Below are 16486 nucleotides of genomic sequence, written 5' to 3'. Positions count from 1 at the left end.
CTTACTCAATGCAGTGAACTGGGGCATGAAAGCCCATCAACAAGCTGCAGTACTGCAGTCTGACCAGCGAGTGGCGTGCATTAGCCAGAGGGGCGTTCAGGTCTATGTGTTTGCATTGATACATCCATGGGTTGTGTGTGTGTGTGTGTGTGTGTGTGTGTGTGTGTGTGTGTGTGTGTGTGTGTGTGTGTGTGTGTGGTGTATGTGTGCGGTGTATGTATATATGAGTGTTTGTCTAGATATTGTCTGGATGAGCAATCCTGTCTGGCGAGGAGTGTGTCTGAGAGACAGAGGGGAGAGGAGGAGGAGGGGGGTGTTAGGAAGAGGGACGATGGAGTGCACCCAAAAATGTGTCTAAATTATATTCATTTTCCATAAAAGGTAGAACTGAGACAGATCAAGAAAGAAAAGGAAAAAGAAGTTGGGCACCCTCACATGCCACGGCTTGAAAAATGCAAGTTAGCACAGTGTCCAGACATGTGAGGGATGCCACAGTTTGAGGCACAGTCTGCCAGACGGCCTTGCTGAAATTTGTGCGAGGTGTTGGGAGGAGAGCTGGAACTGACGTCGCTAGACATGTCTAGACAGTTGTTTTAGAGACCAGACAAACTTGTTTATTAATTTTTCCACCTCCTTCCCCCTTTGTCACTTTCTCTTGTTTACTCTTCCTTGCTTTGTCTCTGTCTTTGTTTTTCTGAAATATATATATAAAAAAAACTTTCTCCTCTTTCTCTCTCCTCGTCTCTCTGACAACAGTGTTTTGTTTACTTCCTCTGTTGGCAGTGTACTTATTGTATGAGCTGCTCTGTAAATATTTTTCTCCTTTCTCATCCATCCACCCCCCCATCCTCCCTTTCTCTCTCTCTTTCTCTCCCTGTCAGATAAAGGGCGCACACAGACTCCACCCCCTCTCTCACCCCCCCTCTCCCTTGCTCTGTCACACAAACTCACTCTATCTCCTTCTTTCATGCTCTCTCCCTCCCTCTCTTTCTGTCAGTGTCATTCTGTAGTGGAGATGTGGAGTGTCTTTCTGTCTCTCTGTCTGTTTTTTCAGCCCAATTCAGCTGAGGAAGGTAAGAACTAAACTTTTACTTTATTTTAAAGCTATGATTGCATGTGTGTGTGTGTGTTTATGTGAGTATAGCCGGATGGAGAGTTTGCACGGCACTCCAATCATGTGCTCGTGATGAACCCACAAGTGAAGGATTGACACTTGCTATGCTTCTGTATTAGCCCTCTAAGAATGTGGCTCTCTGGGAATACTGGGCACTTTGACATTGTGTGAAACTGTGGCACATTAAGAAAGGGCACATTTATCACAAGAAAGTGACAAACTCTCAATTTTTGGGGCCCCACCTCCAGCTTGGGAACCCCTGAATAATTACCACCTTACCCCCCCTGCTTACACAGCCCTGTGTGTGTTAGTTTTGTGTGTTGTGTCTGAAGCATCTGTGTGTATGCATATGTATGCAGATGCTTGTGTGTGCCACTGTGGCAGCACATCAGATGGGACTTTGTTGGCATCGAGGTGCCAGGTGCGTGCCGGGGCCTATCAAGCTCCTGCAACAAAAGAATATGGAAATGAGGCAGGAGACAAATGAATAATAAGTTGTATAACCCGTTTCTCTTTGCCTATGTATTTGGTGACCCCCTGCCACCCACCCACCCACCACCGGGTCATTCATGATCTTGTGGATGTGACAGCCAGAGACCCCTGCCCCCTCTCCAGTACTGTTATCAGTGCCCCTTGTCTTCACATTCTCATCAATGAATGTGTCTGCTCTTAACTCCTCACACTTACATGGAAATATTACATGTCTTAAAAAGTGCAGGAGTGAGTGAGCGAGTAAGTAATAAAGAGAGAGACTAAGGAACTGTCTGGAAAAGCTGAAGTGTTCTGTCAGATCGGAGTGGGCAGACTTGAGAAATCTGACATTAATTTGATGACTCAAACTGCCTTTAAATGTATGTGTGCATCTGTACATATGTGTGAGTGTGTATTCTTATAGGTGCATCTGCCTATACATAGCTCCTGCTCCTACATCCTGTCCCCAACACTTGAGAGGGATTCAGCAGTCAGCACGCAAATTACTTTCAAAGGATCTGGCTGCACGTTGGAAAGAGCTGCACCTGTTCATGCTCATCTCCCAGTGGCTTTAGTTTACTGCGAGGTGTGTGTCAGTAATAGTCTATAATAGAGGTAACTTATATGTCAGCCTCATGCCACAGATTTGAGCTGCGTTTGTAACAGATGGCCTGGACTAAGATGAGACAGAATGATAGAGAGGGAGAGAGGCTGCACAGTGTTACTGCCCTAGTGACTCTGTTTGTGTAATTGAAATAGAGCTCTTAGTAATACAGTATTAATCCAATAGCATGGACGTCCATATAAATCCACATAAATTGAAACATCTAGTTATGTCACGAAGGGAGGATTTGGTGTCTGCCTCAGCTTTGATCGCAGTAATGACGTGTCTGTCTGGACTGACTGGCCACCTGATATGTTTTCTGTCTGTCTTTCTATTGTTTGTCTGTCTACTGCTTTTGAAGTATATCTGTGTATCCACCACTAACAGCCCCTATTTTTGTCTGCTTTCACACCACAAACCATAAAGAAGTGTAATTTTTAGCCTTCATTTCTTGCCGTTGAGAGTATAAAAGCTAGCTTTCTGCCGCTTTGCATGCAGACACTACAGAGTGTGCGAGTGACAGAGTGTTTGATTCATCACTCTCGCTAGCTGCCTGTGTAAGTGTTAAGGCCTTCGCCCACATGCATTGTTGATGTGAGGTAGTGATGTGAAGCCACATGGCTGGCCTCTAAATTGTTGGATCTGTGTCAAGGATTCCTTGTTCGCATTGGATTAATACACCACATTGAAAGGGAGGTCTGTGCAGGAGGCACACCTGATGCCCCTACAGCTCTTCCAGTCATGGATGAGTGGTGATGCTCACTGAGCTATGCATATCCTGAAATTAACCTTATATCATTAGTGGAATGTATGTCATACCCTGAAATGTAATTTAATCTGATTTAATGATTTCGCCAACAGCCTGCACAAACTGTAGACTAAAATGTTAACAGGAATAAAACTGATTAAAATGTGAATGACTTGTTCTGTATAAAACAAAAACCAATCAGGTGAAATTGTTTGGCAGGTGTTATCTGCTGTTGTGGAAAATAACTGAATAACCCAGCACTGCACTTAAGTAGCCTACCATTTGTAGTATTTTCCTTTTACAATATGTTCTACTTGTGCTCCACCACATTTTAGATGGGAATATTGTACTTAGTTTTTTCGTTACTTAACTTTAATTACTGTGCCCATAACCGTCATCTTTTGTATTTAATACGTGTAAAAATCAAGACACAGTTTGGAGGGATTCACTGACTATCCAGGTGCTAGCTTAGCCCCGGTGACTGCTGCACATAGCTCCCGAGGAGACCCGGAGTCGATCTCAGCTTGGCAGGTTACATCAACTTTGGTCTTGCTTTGCCAGACCTTGAACTTTACACTAAACTAGCATGAGGTAACTCATGAAAGTAGTCATACCCGGACCCGTCTATAAACTGAAGGCAAGGCAGACAGAGAGACACCACTATTTAACTCACGGTAAGACAGCGAACAAGCCAACGACTAGTCAAAGTAACGGAGTGTTACTGAACTTACGTTAAAGTAACTGTAATATAAATACTGAATTACAAATTGAATCCCTCACACCATTCATTACTGGAACTGCAACATGACCGTCTGGGAATCATCTGGGAAGTTTAGAAGTTCCATTTGGAACTGCTCCACTTCTAAACTTCCCAGATGATTTCACTGTTTTAGGCCTAAAGATGTAAAAATTACCCAATATTTCACAAAAAAACAAAGAGCAGATAAAAGTCTGAACAATTATTACAAATGTGTGTAGCAGAACTGCTACTTATTGATGCTTTAGTTTTAATAATACAGCCCAACTAATACAAGCCGATGCATCAATATTTGGAAATTTTTCTCAAATCTGAAAACAGTACATTTAAGTTTTTAAGATTTTAAATGCTGAATTTACTGATTACACTTATCTCTCATGACAGAGTATTTTTACATTGTAGTACTGGAACTTTAAAGTTAATTAAAGGATCTACATACTTCTTCAGCCACTGATTATCTGTACATAAAAAGAAAACCACCATGCGGTATAAACTTTCAGCCATGTTGACATTCTCACTTTAAGGTCATCAGGGCCTTCTTTTCTTACGTCACTTGTTTCAGGCTTTAACTGTAGATTAATTAGGCAGATTACAATCCTTGGTCCTGGGTGTAGTAAATTGCCTTTTCAGGACATGATGAATTAGGGAAAGGGTCCGTGTACTTGGTGGCCAACGGATTTTCGTTTTGAAAGGAAAAAAACAAAAACGAAAAACGGCCAGTTTCCCAATTACCATTAGTAAATAGGAAAACAAAAAACGGAAAACAACCCATTATTCGTTTTTTGTTTTGATATTAAAAAACGGAAAACGAAAAACAATCTCGTTATCCGATTGTCTTTGATGTATTTGTAGATGGAACTCGGAAATTAAAATGTGTGTATAAATCTTATTCCTTTGTCAGTACCCGATCCGTACCGCCTGTAAAATCCGTTCTGTGCACTGCCTGATCAGTTCTACGCTTGCGCGAACACCGGCAAACTTCACAGCTCTATGCACGCATTGGCGTAAGGATGTTTGGACATTCCCGGTTACCGGAAGAAAACATTAGACAGTTACAGTCACAGTTGACCGTTATGATGGCAGAGATGAAGTTTACAAGGTGTTTGCTGGAGTTGCCTAAAGTATCTGTTAATGATATACGGAGCGTCGTCTGGCCATCCAGTACAACACCATGTAGCAAATTAAATAAAGGCTTCAAATTTTACGTTTCGTCATTTCTTTGCAACTTTGAAGGTAATTTGCTAACGCTAGCTAGCCTGAGCTAGAAGCCTTGCTTTGGTGTTATAAGTCATGACTCCATCCTGCTTCAGGTTAACCATGTTTTAAATAAAGTTTAAGCATGTGTATACCTCTCACTTCATGTGTTTGTACTTTTATGAAAGTATCGGGTAAAACAGGGCTACAAATGAGATCTCTGTGAGAGACCAGCTAACTCCTAGCAAACTATTATGTAGCTCAATGCTGGACATTTCACCCCTAATTCTAGTCACTTTACTGTATTTGTATTTGTTTAGTATTTGGTTTAGAAGCCTTTATTGGTGATTTTTACGGTACAAAGTCCTGCTACATACGTACATAGCTAGCTATATGCTCCGCTATGTTGCGTTAGCATGCAGTTACAATAGTTAGCTATGAGTATGCTAACGTTAGATTGTAGTGGAACGAAGCAGCACTTTCTAACGTCAAAAATCACAGATAAAGGCTTCTGAACCAAACACTACACAATCGGACATGTTTCAGCAGGAATGTGACCCGGAATTGGGGAGAATTTAACAACATTGCCAGCTAAGATGACCGTTAGCATGTAGCTACTATAGTGTTTACTGCCGTTGGCATGTAGCTACTATAGTGGTATACAGCAGTGGTGGCTGGGAGAGCTGTCATCCCATCTGTCGGTACACGATCCGTTCTGCCTGCACGATCCGTTCTGCACATGCGCAAAATGTTCGCACATGCGCGGTTGTACGAGGATTTACGACACTGCACGATCTGTTCCACGCTTCCGGTCGACAGCCAAGCTAACGTTAGTTTAGCTAACAGCTAATTCGGCTAACCGCTAGCTGATTGTAGCGGTCTGCCGTTAGCTTCCACAGGCAAGCTAACGTTAGTTTAGCTAACGGCTCATTCGGCTAACCGCTAGCTGATTGTAGCGGTCTGCCGTTAGCCTCCACAGGCAAACTAACGTTAGTTTAGCTAACAGCTAATTCGGCTAACCGCTAGCTGATTGTAGCGGTCTGCCGTTAGCCTCCACAGGCAAGCTAACGTTAGTTTAGCTAACGGCTCATTCGGCTAACCGCTAGCTGATTGTAGCGGTCCGCCATTAGCCTCCACAGGCAAACTAACGTTAGTTTAGCTAACAGCTAATTCGGCTAACTGCTAGCTGAGACAGCATGTAATAACTTTAAAAGACCCTCAAAATAAAACTTGAAAATAAACGTTGACATATATAACAAACACTTAACATATATAACAGCTGTTACGTCAGTTCTACTTTACTTGTGCTCATTTAAAATACAATCACTCAATACTTGTCTTTATTGTTATTACTGTGAAGTCTTAATTTAGCTGTAGCTGCTTTTCCCATTACGTTTGAGTTAACGTTATTTTAGACTGAATCTAGCTGTCAGCTAGCGGTTAGCCGAATTAGCTGTTAGCTAAACTAACGTTAGCTTCCCGGTGGAGGCTAGCCATAGGCTAGCGTGGAACAGATCGTGTAGGTTGTATCCTCGGTAAAACAGTATTATCTTGCGCATGTGCAGAACGGATCGTGCAGGCAGAACGAATCGTGTACCGACACCATGTGTCAACACTTTACAACCAAACATTACAACTTTTTTATTAAATCTTTTTTTATTAAATCTTTATTATACAATAGTCATAGCTACAAACATTCGAAACTTGTCACTGATCCAAAACCGTATAGCGACATCGTTGTTGTGTTGTTTACGTTAATGTTTTTACCTTTAATACTTCGTCTTGACTAATAACCATAGACTGTCTATTATTAATGCGATGAAGTGTAAACGTACATAAGTGTCCTTTTGAAGATGGTGTCGGTACACCAGTACCGTGAGTGATTGTATTTTAAATGAGCACAAGTAAAGTAGAACTGACGTAACAGCTGTTATATATGGTAGGTGTTTGTTATATATGTCAACGTTTATTTTCAAGTTTTATTTTGAGGGTCTTTTAAAGTTATTACATTACATGTCTCAGCTAGCAGTTAGCCGAATTAGCTGTTAGCTAAACTAACGTTAGCTTGCCTGTGGAGGCTAACGGCAGACCGCTACAATCAGCTAGCGGTTAGCCGAATGAGCCGTTAGCTAAACTAACGTTAGCTTGCCTGTGGAGGCTAACGGCAGACCGCTACAATCAGCTAGCGGTTAGCCGAATTAGCTGTTAGCTAAACTAACGTTAGCTTGGCTGTCGACCGGAAGCGTGGAAGAGATTGTGCAGTGTCGTAAATCCTCGTACAACCGCGCATGCGCGAACATTTTGCGCATGTGCAGAACGGATCGTGCAGGCAGAACGGATCGTGTACCGACAACATATACACGTATTTTAATTTCCGAGTTCCATCTACAAATACATCAAAGACAATCGGATAACGAGATTGTTTTTCGTTTTCCGTTTTTTAATATCAAAACAAAAAACGAATAATGGTTGTTTTCCGTTTTTTGTTTTCCTATTTACTAATGGTAATTGGGAAACTGGCCGTTTTTCGTTTTTGTTTTTTTCCTTTCAAAACGAAAATCCGTTGGCCACCATGTACACGGACCGGAAAGTTTGATAAGAAAATAAATGGCATGCTTGTCACAGTGGGAGTTAAGTCCTGCCTGCAAAGAGAGACATTACATGCTGGTGTGAAGTGGAAGAAGCAGCATCCCCATCATCGACACTGTAACTCTACACTGTCACCAGGCGTTCATTTTAGCATTGTTTTTATGCATATTTTTTTCTGGGGCTGTTGAGAGCTCCGTAATTCCTCAAATGAATGACATATCTGCCATTTGTGATACAACAATCTGTGGAACGGGCCGATTGCTTGGCACGCGGTAGGCAGAGAGAGAGAGAGAGAGAGAGAGAGAGAGAGAGAGAGGGTCATATGATCGTTAACGAATTTAACACTTCAGCAGAGGTGTTCATTTTCATCATTCCCTCGCTGTTGTAAAGGCCCTGACACACCAACCCGATTATCGGCCGTCGGACAGCCTGGCGAGGTCAGTGACTCGAGTCTGTTCGGTGTGTTCCGTGCCGTCGTCAGTTGGAGGAGCCGTCGGCCTTCATTTGGGCCGATTTTAGATGTTGAATCGGAAGGCGGGCAGTCGGACTCAATGGCCAATCTGATTGGTGGAGCGCTAACTCGGAAATGACGAGCGGGATGAGCGTGACTAACGCCTCTCAAAATCTGACCAAGATCTTTTAAATTGACCTTTGTCGATCTGAAATGAAGACAGATTCAGCAACTGCATAGCCTATTTCTTGCTTAAAATGTTTTCAGAAACATGTTTCGGTGAACTAGCCAGACCCACGTGAGGCGTTCGTCCAATCAGCTGCTGGTTTTAATTTTTTGGACGACAATACAGATTAATACAGCTGTTATGGAAACGTATTACGTCTCGCGCACGCGCACCCAACCAACTCGTGGAGGCAGTCAGTCCGACTTCCTTTTCTGTCGAAGGTCGGCCGTCGGGTTGGTGTGTCAGAGCCTTAAAAAAAGCATTCAGCGTGTGACGTGCAGGTTACCTTCCCCCCAAACACGTACACACATACATACATATGTCTAGCTTTATTAGATAGATTAGAGGTTGAAGCTGTCAGGCGGCTGTACGCAGGCGTAGTACAAAATTCTGGGCCCTGTAGAAAGGCATTCTCTATGGGCCCCTCCCCACATCCAAAGCTATTAATTCTAGCATCTTTTTGTACTCAGTCCCCTTTCCACCCCCAGTCCGACACCCCTGGCTGCACACCAAGACTCTGCTTTAAGTCGGTAAGTGTCATGGCAGATAATGTCACAGATAATACGCCTGTGCGGACAACGAGGCAACGAGTTAGAGCCAAAATGTAATTGAAAGATGAACGCGTGGTATGGACTGCCGTGACAGAGGAATGTAGTATGGCGTTTTGAATTTCACATTAAAGCTGCACTTGGCAGTTTGCATGTTGGCATCAACTAAACTGTGAGAGCAAAGTTTGATTGTTGAAGGCTTCACTATTTAGAAATTATTACACAATGAGATTACAGTAAACTGATCTCCTCTCAGATTTACATTCCTTCTTAGTAGCTGTTGAGGGTGGAGATGGTGATGAAAATATGTTTGTAGCAGGTTCTGTCTCTGATAAGTAGGTCTAGATTTCTTTTGAGAGAGAACTCAGTGCTGGTTAGAAGAGACTTTTGTATTTTTTGATTCTATATTTCCACTGACTGCACACATTACTTTCCTCCAGTGAACATTTAAGTAGGAGGGAGGGACAAACTTCTTTGCTGTAGCACCGTTAAGGAGTATTTTTTCCAAAAGTATTGGGTCTCATTAAATTTGGCTTCTTTCTTGACAAATCCAAGCCTTCCTAGGCCTAAAATACACAACAAAAAATCCTCTGAGAAGAGGAGAATGATGTCTAGAAATATACGCGAACAGGTTAAAATAATGGTTTGACGGTATTTGTGGAATAGGCTTATTCGCAGAGTTAGATGAGAAGATTGATACCACTCCCTAAGATGGATTTGAACTTCTTTCTCAAACTCTCTTTTTCATTTGTTATTATAAAACCATTCCTTTCACTTTTTGTGTACGTACAACTAAGTGCAACGCTATCAAGGAGAGACTGTCTAAAAAATGTGCATTGTATGTGTTATCTCCATATTAAAACAATATCACGTCTCCCCCCCCTCTCTATGACTCTTCACTCCGCCTTGGAGGGTAGCCGCTTGGAACGAGGTCAGACAACATGAACTAGTTCTTTTCTAGTATAACCAGGCCCAAACTCATGTCAAGAAACCGAATAACCGTATTTCCCAAAATGTTGACCTACTCCTTTAGGATGTATAGTTGCCCAGAACCATACCTCAGACGGTATCCTAACCTATTTTTGCAAATGTCTTGTAATCAAGGATGAGAGTCAGTTTTGTGAAAGGTTCTCCTACTTGTGCCTGTTGCTGCTTGTTCAGTGACTCATTACAGACTCTGCTCTATCATCTAACCTGGCTTAAGTGCTGTTTGTTGCAGCTGCACTTTCATTCAGCTTAACCGCCAGAGAATTTTTTGATAACTCCATTTGACATGTGCATGCTTATTTCTGGAATCGCGTTAATCCCCCTCTTTCCTCACTCCTCCACCCTCCTGCTCCCTCTCTGTCTTGGCCTATCACTCTCTCGTTGTGGTTGTTTGTAATGATGGTTTGGTGTAGGCCTTGTCCTTGACTGACTGTCTGTGGGTGGGAGCATCTGGAGCGTATAAAGAATGGGTGGAGATGGGTGGATGAGTGGACAAAAGACAAAACACGACCTGACCGCTGCTGAGAACGCTTGCAGGCACTATGGGAATTTCTGTTGAAAATATGTGTGTGCTGTGCATGTGTGTGTTCCTGTAACTTGCTGTTACCTGTGAGCTCAATGACTCTGTGTAGTCTCTGCAGGTGCATTTACTTTAGCGTTAAGGCATATTACACACTCGCACCTCTCTAGCCTACGTTAATATTAACACCAAAACCAGGGGGGCTCTATTGCCCGGAAAGTGTGCGGTAAAGTAGCATACATCCACCGTCATAGAGGCGTGACATGAACAACAGCACTACACTTAGCGCTGGAGTGTGGATGCATGCATGGCTACACAGAGAGGCAAAGTGTTGGGCAAAGAGAAATGGATGGAGAGAGGGTCACTCAGCTGAAGTGAACACTCCAGCGGCAGAGGGGACAGTCATGAACTAATGCAGGTCACCTCTGCACAATAGAAAAGAGCATTTACACCCACGCCACACAGAGAAGGAGAGGGAGAAAGCGTGAAAGTAGTACATTCATATGCACAAACAAAAATCTATCATCCTCTTCTCATTCCTGTCTCATAATCCTGCCCTTTTCTTTCTATTGTCGCCTCTTTTCCTAAACAAACAGCAGATCTGGCATCAATAATGGAGCAGAGCGTATCTCCTTATTTAACATACAGCAATGCCTGCTGTCACTTTTTAGATGAATAATACACACATGCAGAAAGGGTGGGTGGGGGGAGAAAGGGACAAGGGACAAGATGGAGGTAGAAAAGGGGGAAAGGTAGGGAGTAGAGTGAGTATAAGACCAGAGTGGAGCAGGAAGTCGTGAGAGACGGCGTGCATTAACACAGCACTCAAGTCCAGATTGCAGACTCAGCACTTCTCCAAACTGACAGGGACAAACTTTGAGTGTCTCGGCCCTCAGATGGACCAATGACAGAGATGCTGTAGAGCAGTTGTTGTCTGAGAGTTAAATAAAGGGGCTTTCACTGCCAAGTGGACCTGCCAGCAAATGTCCTTTTCTTTTGTTCAACTTTGTCTCACACACACACACACACACACACAAACACACACACACACACACACACACAAGATCTGGTCACGATGCCTCAGCTCAAGCTAATCCTTGAAAGGTGTGTGCAACACGCTTATCTTAGGATGTCGAGGTGAATTATTCAACATGTTAATGTCACGCAATGAGACACGCATGAAGCTCTTTGAACATTCCTCCATGTAATCCTCATGTACAGGTTTGTGGTGGATAGAGCAGAGGCAACGTGCAGACCTGGGGTCCCCAAGGCCTCACGACAAGAAGCTAAATAGTAGAGGCATAAATATTAATGTCAAAATAGTTTGCTGTATATTATTTATGCATGACTCTGCCCCGAAGCAGAGGGTTAATTGAATTTAGAATGACACATTTGCAGCATCTGTGTGTGTGTGTGTGTGTGTGTGTGTGTGTCTCCTTATCTGATATAAATAGGATGGTGCTTAATGAGGTCAGAATGCATGATATATGCGTGCGTGTGTTTCATGCATGACATGTTTGTACATATAAAGATAGTTTATTCCTTTGACAAATGAAGGATGATTCATGACAAGAGACAGAGAGCTTGGAAAGCTAATCAATAGGCTGTTTGCATGCCATCACACACACTGGCAGGTGTTTTTAATTATTTTGTCCACCCCTTTTTTATTAATGAGGGAAGGCTATATAACAGAAACACCTCTCTGTATATAATGCTACACAGTTCACCACAAACTGCATCGACCATAAAACCATCGACAGCTAACGTTATAACCTTCATGAAGGGAGGATTTACTGCAGCACTGTTGTATTAGACTGCATCCGTTTGCGCTAGGTGTGCCTAATAAACTGGCAACTGATTGTTTATCCTGTGACAGATGCATCATCAAACGAAGTAGCAAAGGTGTGCCACTAATGGAAAGCACCATTCTTTTGAAATGCTTCACACATGCTGGCTTGGTGGATTTAGTCGTCAAGCTGTCCAGACATACGCTGCACTAAAAACTATTTATTGTGATGCCTGTGGCTGCATATAATCCTTAGCTGTCACAGTCCATTTGTATTCTTTTCTTTATATAATTCATATCACTCCAAAATCCTGGAGGTCTTCCATGGAAAATGTGTGAATTTAGTAAGATTGACATAAAGACAAGCTAGTGGGTGAAAACAGATAGACAGACTGGAGGGGAGGGGGCTCGTAAAAGAAAAAAGAGGAGGGAAATGAAGGATTGAAGGACAGATTTGCGAGGTCTCCATCTGTGAGTATAATCCTAAAAAAAGAAATCGGTTTACAGCACATTCAGAGAACAGAGAGGTGGGGGTGAGTTTGTGTCATAAGTCACAAATGATATCAGTTTTGTGTTATTTGTTTGATTTATTAAGAAGACAGAGGGATTCAGTGTGTGTGCTCAAGCCTGTACACCTGAGAAATAAAAAAATGGAGCTATCTCCATGAGTCACTGGTGTTTTGGTGAGACAGGGTACCTTTTCAAATCCCATCCTGTGTGTGTGATGATTATGTAGATAATATATCTCTGCTGCTCTTTGCCTGCTTGTCAGAGAGAGAAAAAGAGAGCCTTCTTTCTCTCCGGTGAACGACTGTATGACGTGAAATGGAAACCAAAGCATAAAATTTGTATGACAACAATGAGAAAAATTATTTATTTTTAAACACAGGCGGATGGCTGCTGCCTTCGACAATGCTCTGTGTGTGTGTGTGTCTGTGTGTGTGTGTGTGTGTGTGTGTGTGTGTGTGTGTGTGTGTGTGTGTGTGTGTGTCAACAGCCCTTTAGGTGATTAGTACTGTGCTTAATGAAATCAGGCACTGTGTGTTTTTTCTCCATTAACTCCATCCGCGCGAGCATCCAAACTTGAAGTCTGATGTTTTTGCCACATCTGCTCTGTGTGCACGATAAACTTTGGCCTGCGTTCAATCGGTGGGTCCTCAACAGAACTGAGCACAGACTGTGCCAGACTGAAGGAATGGCAGCCACCACGGTTTTGGAATACTAATGGAAAATTCAAGGGCTTCAGTTTTGTGTGGGAAGCTGCTGCCATGTGTCAGCATGCAGCACTAAGCATTAAAGTCACTGGGTGTGTGTGTCTGTGATTTCCTTGCCAGCTTGCTTTTTAAAGCACTTAAACCTAAAAGCAAATTATGGGAAAATACACTCCATACATAAAAGTCTATTCTCGTGCTTTCACTCTAGATCACTGGAAATGAGCAAATATCTGTTTAAACCTAAAACAAAAGGAAAACCAACAGTAAACATATGGCCAGCCACAAAACAATGGTTCCTTTTGGGCCAAACTAGAAGAAGCATCAGCTTGCTAAGTTTCAACAAGATGTGACATTAATGGTTATGGCCTTTTAAAGTTGGAAAATTTGACCTTTAATCACGGTGCCCCATCAGGTCAATCAGTTTAATTTTTTAAACACCAGAACATTGTGTCAAAATGCATCATCACTCAGAATCAGTTATTGGGTTTGACAGCTGGAGCACTTCCTGATTTTATTGCAAGGGGAAGAAAAGGAACCTGGACCTGTTCCACTGCCAGTAGACTGGCTGCCAACTACTTGTTGTATTTAACAAAGGGATAAAAGACTGTTTGATTGTAAAAGCTCCCCCCAAAAAGAATACTTCACAAAGTTAATCTCAACTTCAGCGTCACTGGAGCACATCCACGTTTTCGCTCTTGATGGCATCACAGTATCACACAGTCTGTGATTCAAGCCTTGCGACAATATCCCATGATTGCAGGTTCTGTTTTACAGTCACTCTGCTCAAGTTTAAACTCTTGAGCAGCAATCATTAGCATTAAACTAAAAGCTGTACATCTTGTTTGTCTGGTTGTTTTCTCACACATTGTCTTTGTCTCTGCTTCCTTACCTGTCAGTGATGCTGCTGGACACAACAGAGTCTACCTCAGAGCTGGGCTGGACCACCTATCCAGACACGGGGGTAAGCAGGGACCTCACTCTCTCAATGTGCTTTCCAGCTGTTGGAGCATTAAAGCAATCATGTTGCGGGGGCCAATGTTGCACACATGTTACACATGGTTACATTTTGAGTGTAAGGGTATAATTACATTGTTTGTTGGGCATTGTAGTGGAACCCTAATGAGGGATTAAACACAAGAATGCATTACACATTTTTTACAAAACCAGTCCTGGTAGGTAACTGATGTTAAGGTAAACATTTAAGATAATCTGTTGATTATTTCTTTTTGGATTAATCAATCAATTATGTCAGAAAAAAGGCAGAAATACCCATCACCATTTCCTGGAGCCCAAGGTGACGTATTCAAATGGCTTTTTGTTGCCTGACCAACAGCCCAAAACCCAAAGATATTCGGTTTACAATAATTTAAGACAAGGAAAAGCAGCAAAGTGTCACATTTAAGAAGTTGGAACCATCAAATGTTGACATCTTTGCTTGAAAAATGACTTAATTTATTTTCCAAATAATTGCCTGTTACATTAAGATTAGGCTACATTAACAGGGTTTTGGTAATGTGTTGGTAAAGGTTTGGTGATATTCAAAATGATTATGTTTGTGTATATAACAATGTAGTTACACTGTGTATATTCTTTGTTGCTTCTCAACCGATCATAATTGACACAATAAACATACATATATCCTTTCCAAACTAGATTGCAACATTCACCGTGCTTAGAGATCTCTATGCTACATGTGTTGATTCTGCTTGTCCATATCCAAGCTCTTAAAGTCTGTTAAAGTCAGTACAGACATTCACACATCCAAATCAAACATGAGCACTGTTGTATTCGTTTTGCTTGGTGGCAAATTGTCTACGGTTACATTGATTGCAATGATTCAAATAAACAGCAGGCTTCCAATAAACCTTCTCTGCTATTTTTGCTGTGGACATCTCATTGCTACAGACAATTGCTGTTCGCAGAAAGTCACAGATCTCAGCTTGAAGATTAGGATGAAGGATATAAATGTGTATTTATGGGTTAGGGTTATTTTGCAGGATGTTTGACATTTGACATTGATTGGTGGAGCTTTTGGCACACACAGTTTGAGAATGAGCAAGGTGTCACCTTGCTTTCAGGACATCCTTGAGGGCTAAAATGCTTTTTTATATTGATCTCTATGGTTCAGTCACTGATTGCAGTGATTGAACCATAGATCTTCTATTCTTGAGCTACATTTTATTTAAGGTTGTCGCATCGCCTTGAGCTGTGTAAATATATATGTGTGTGTGTGTGTGTGTGTGTGTGTGTGTGTGTGTGTGTGTGTGTGTGTGTGTGTGGGGGGAAGGGGGGTGGGGGTATGTGTGTGTGCTTGCGTGACTGTGTTAGGGTCCTGGGTCAGTTAAATCCGTTCATCTGTGAGTGATTGTGGCTCAGTTCTAATATGGCTCATAATTACACACACACACACACACACACACACACACACACACACACACACACACATCGTCTTCATTGTCATTTCAGATAATCAGTCGAACTACATGTGAGAAACTGCAGGATAGCACAACTTACTGTGGAGGAAATTCCTATGCCCATTACTCTACCAGTACAGAACAATATTATTCTTAGCCTCTACCCATACATGGGCGATACGTGAAAAACATCTGATATATACATTTAGAGTATCATACAGTGCATGAAATAAAAACAAGTCATAACTACCTTAACGCTACAAACAAATGAGCCAACCATTACTGAAAATACAGTAGTCTCACACCAATATCTGGCGAGCACACTCACATCGAGCCTTTTATCTCACCTTACACTAAAGTTTAGCTTTATGCACTCATTATCACCCCAGTCTGGCCTCCATAATTGTACATGATGTGTGATTAATTAGGGCCTCGTGTGTTAGAAATTTGTGAACCATGATGGCAGCTGCTAATAGAAGGCCATTCATTTTTGTGTGTGTGTGTGTGTGTGTGTGTGTGTGTGTGTGTGTGTGTGTGTGTGCATGTATGTGTATGAGAGAGAGAAAGAGAGAGAGAGAGAGAGTTAGTATGTGTTTGCGTGCATAAGCAAGTCAAGCATTTGCATGAGTTTTTTTTCTTTATGGTCCCTGGATGAGAAGTACTTCTGAGATGGAGATATGGTTATTTGACCCAGGGCATCAAGCTGAGAGAAGTAGAAAGACAGACCAAGAGAGGGTGGGAGAAAGAGGGAGGTTGTGTGTGTGTTCTTTTTTTTTAACCCTTTCCTCACTTTTCTCTTCACATCCCATCTTTTCTTTTGCTTGAGGCTTCATGGATATTCTTTTCTGCGCTCTCCTCCTACT

General features: G+C 42.2%; 1 protein-coding gene across 1 annotated transcript in view; it reads left to right on the top strand.

The window, feature by feature from the left end:
- Positions 1 to 912: 912 nt before the first annotated feature.
- The window catches only part of ephb6 (eph receptor B6), a 45339-nt gene continuing 29765 nt past the window's right edge, over positions 913 to 16486 (top strand). Inside the window, exons 1-2 of the mRNA XM_031299487.2 lie at positions 913 to 1073; positions 14106 to 14170. Of these exons, the coding sequence (XP_031155347.1) occupies positions 968 to 1073; positions 14106 to 14170 (171 nt within the window). The 5' untranslated portion in view covers positions 913 to 967. The remainder of the gene's footprint in view (positions 1074 to 14105; positions 14171 to 16486) is intronic.

Source organism: Sander lucioperca, chromosome 10 (assembly GCF_008315115.2).
Source record: "Sander lucioperca isolate FBNREF2018 chromosome 10, SLUC_FBN_1.2, whole genome shotgun sequence".
Taxonomy (NCBI): domain Eukaryota; kingdom Metazoa; phylum Chordata; class Actinopteri; order Perciformes; family Percidae; genus Sander; species Sander lucioperca.
This window is presented reverse-complemented; position numbering and strand designations above follow the sequence as displayed.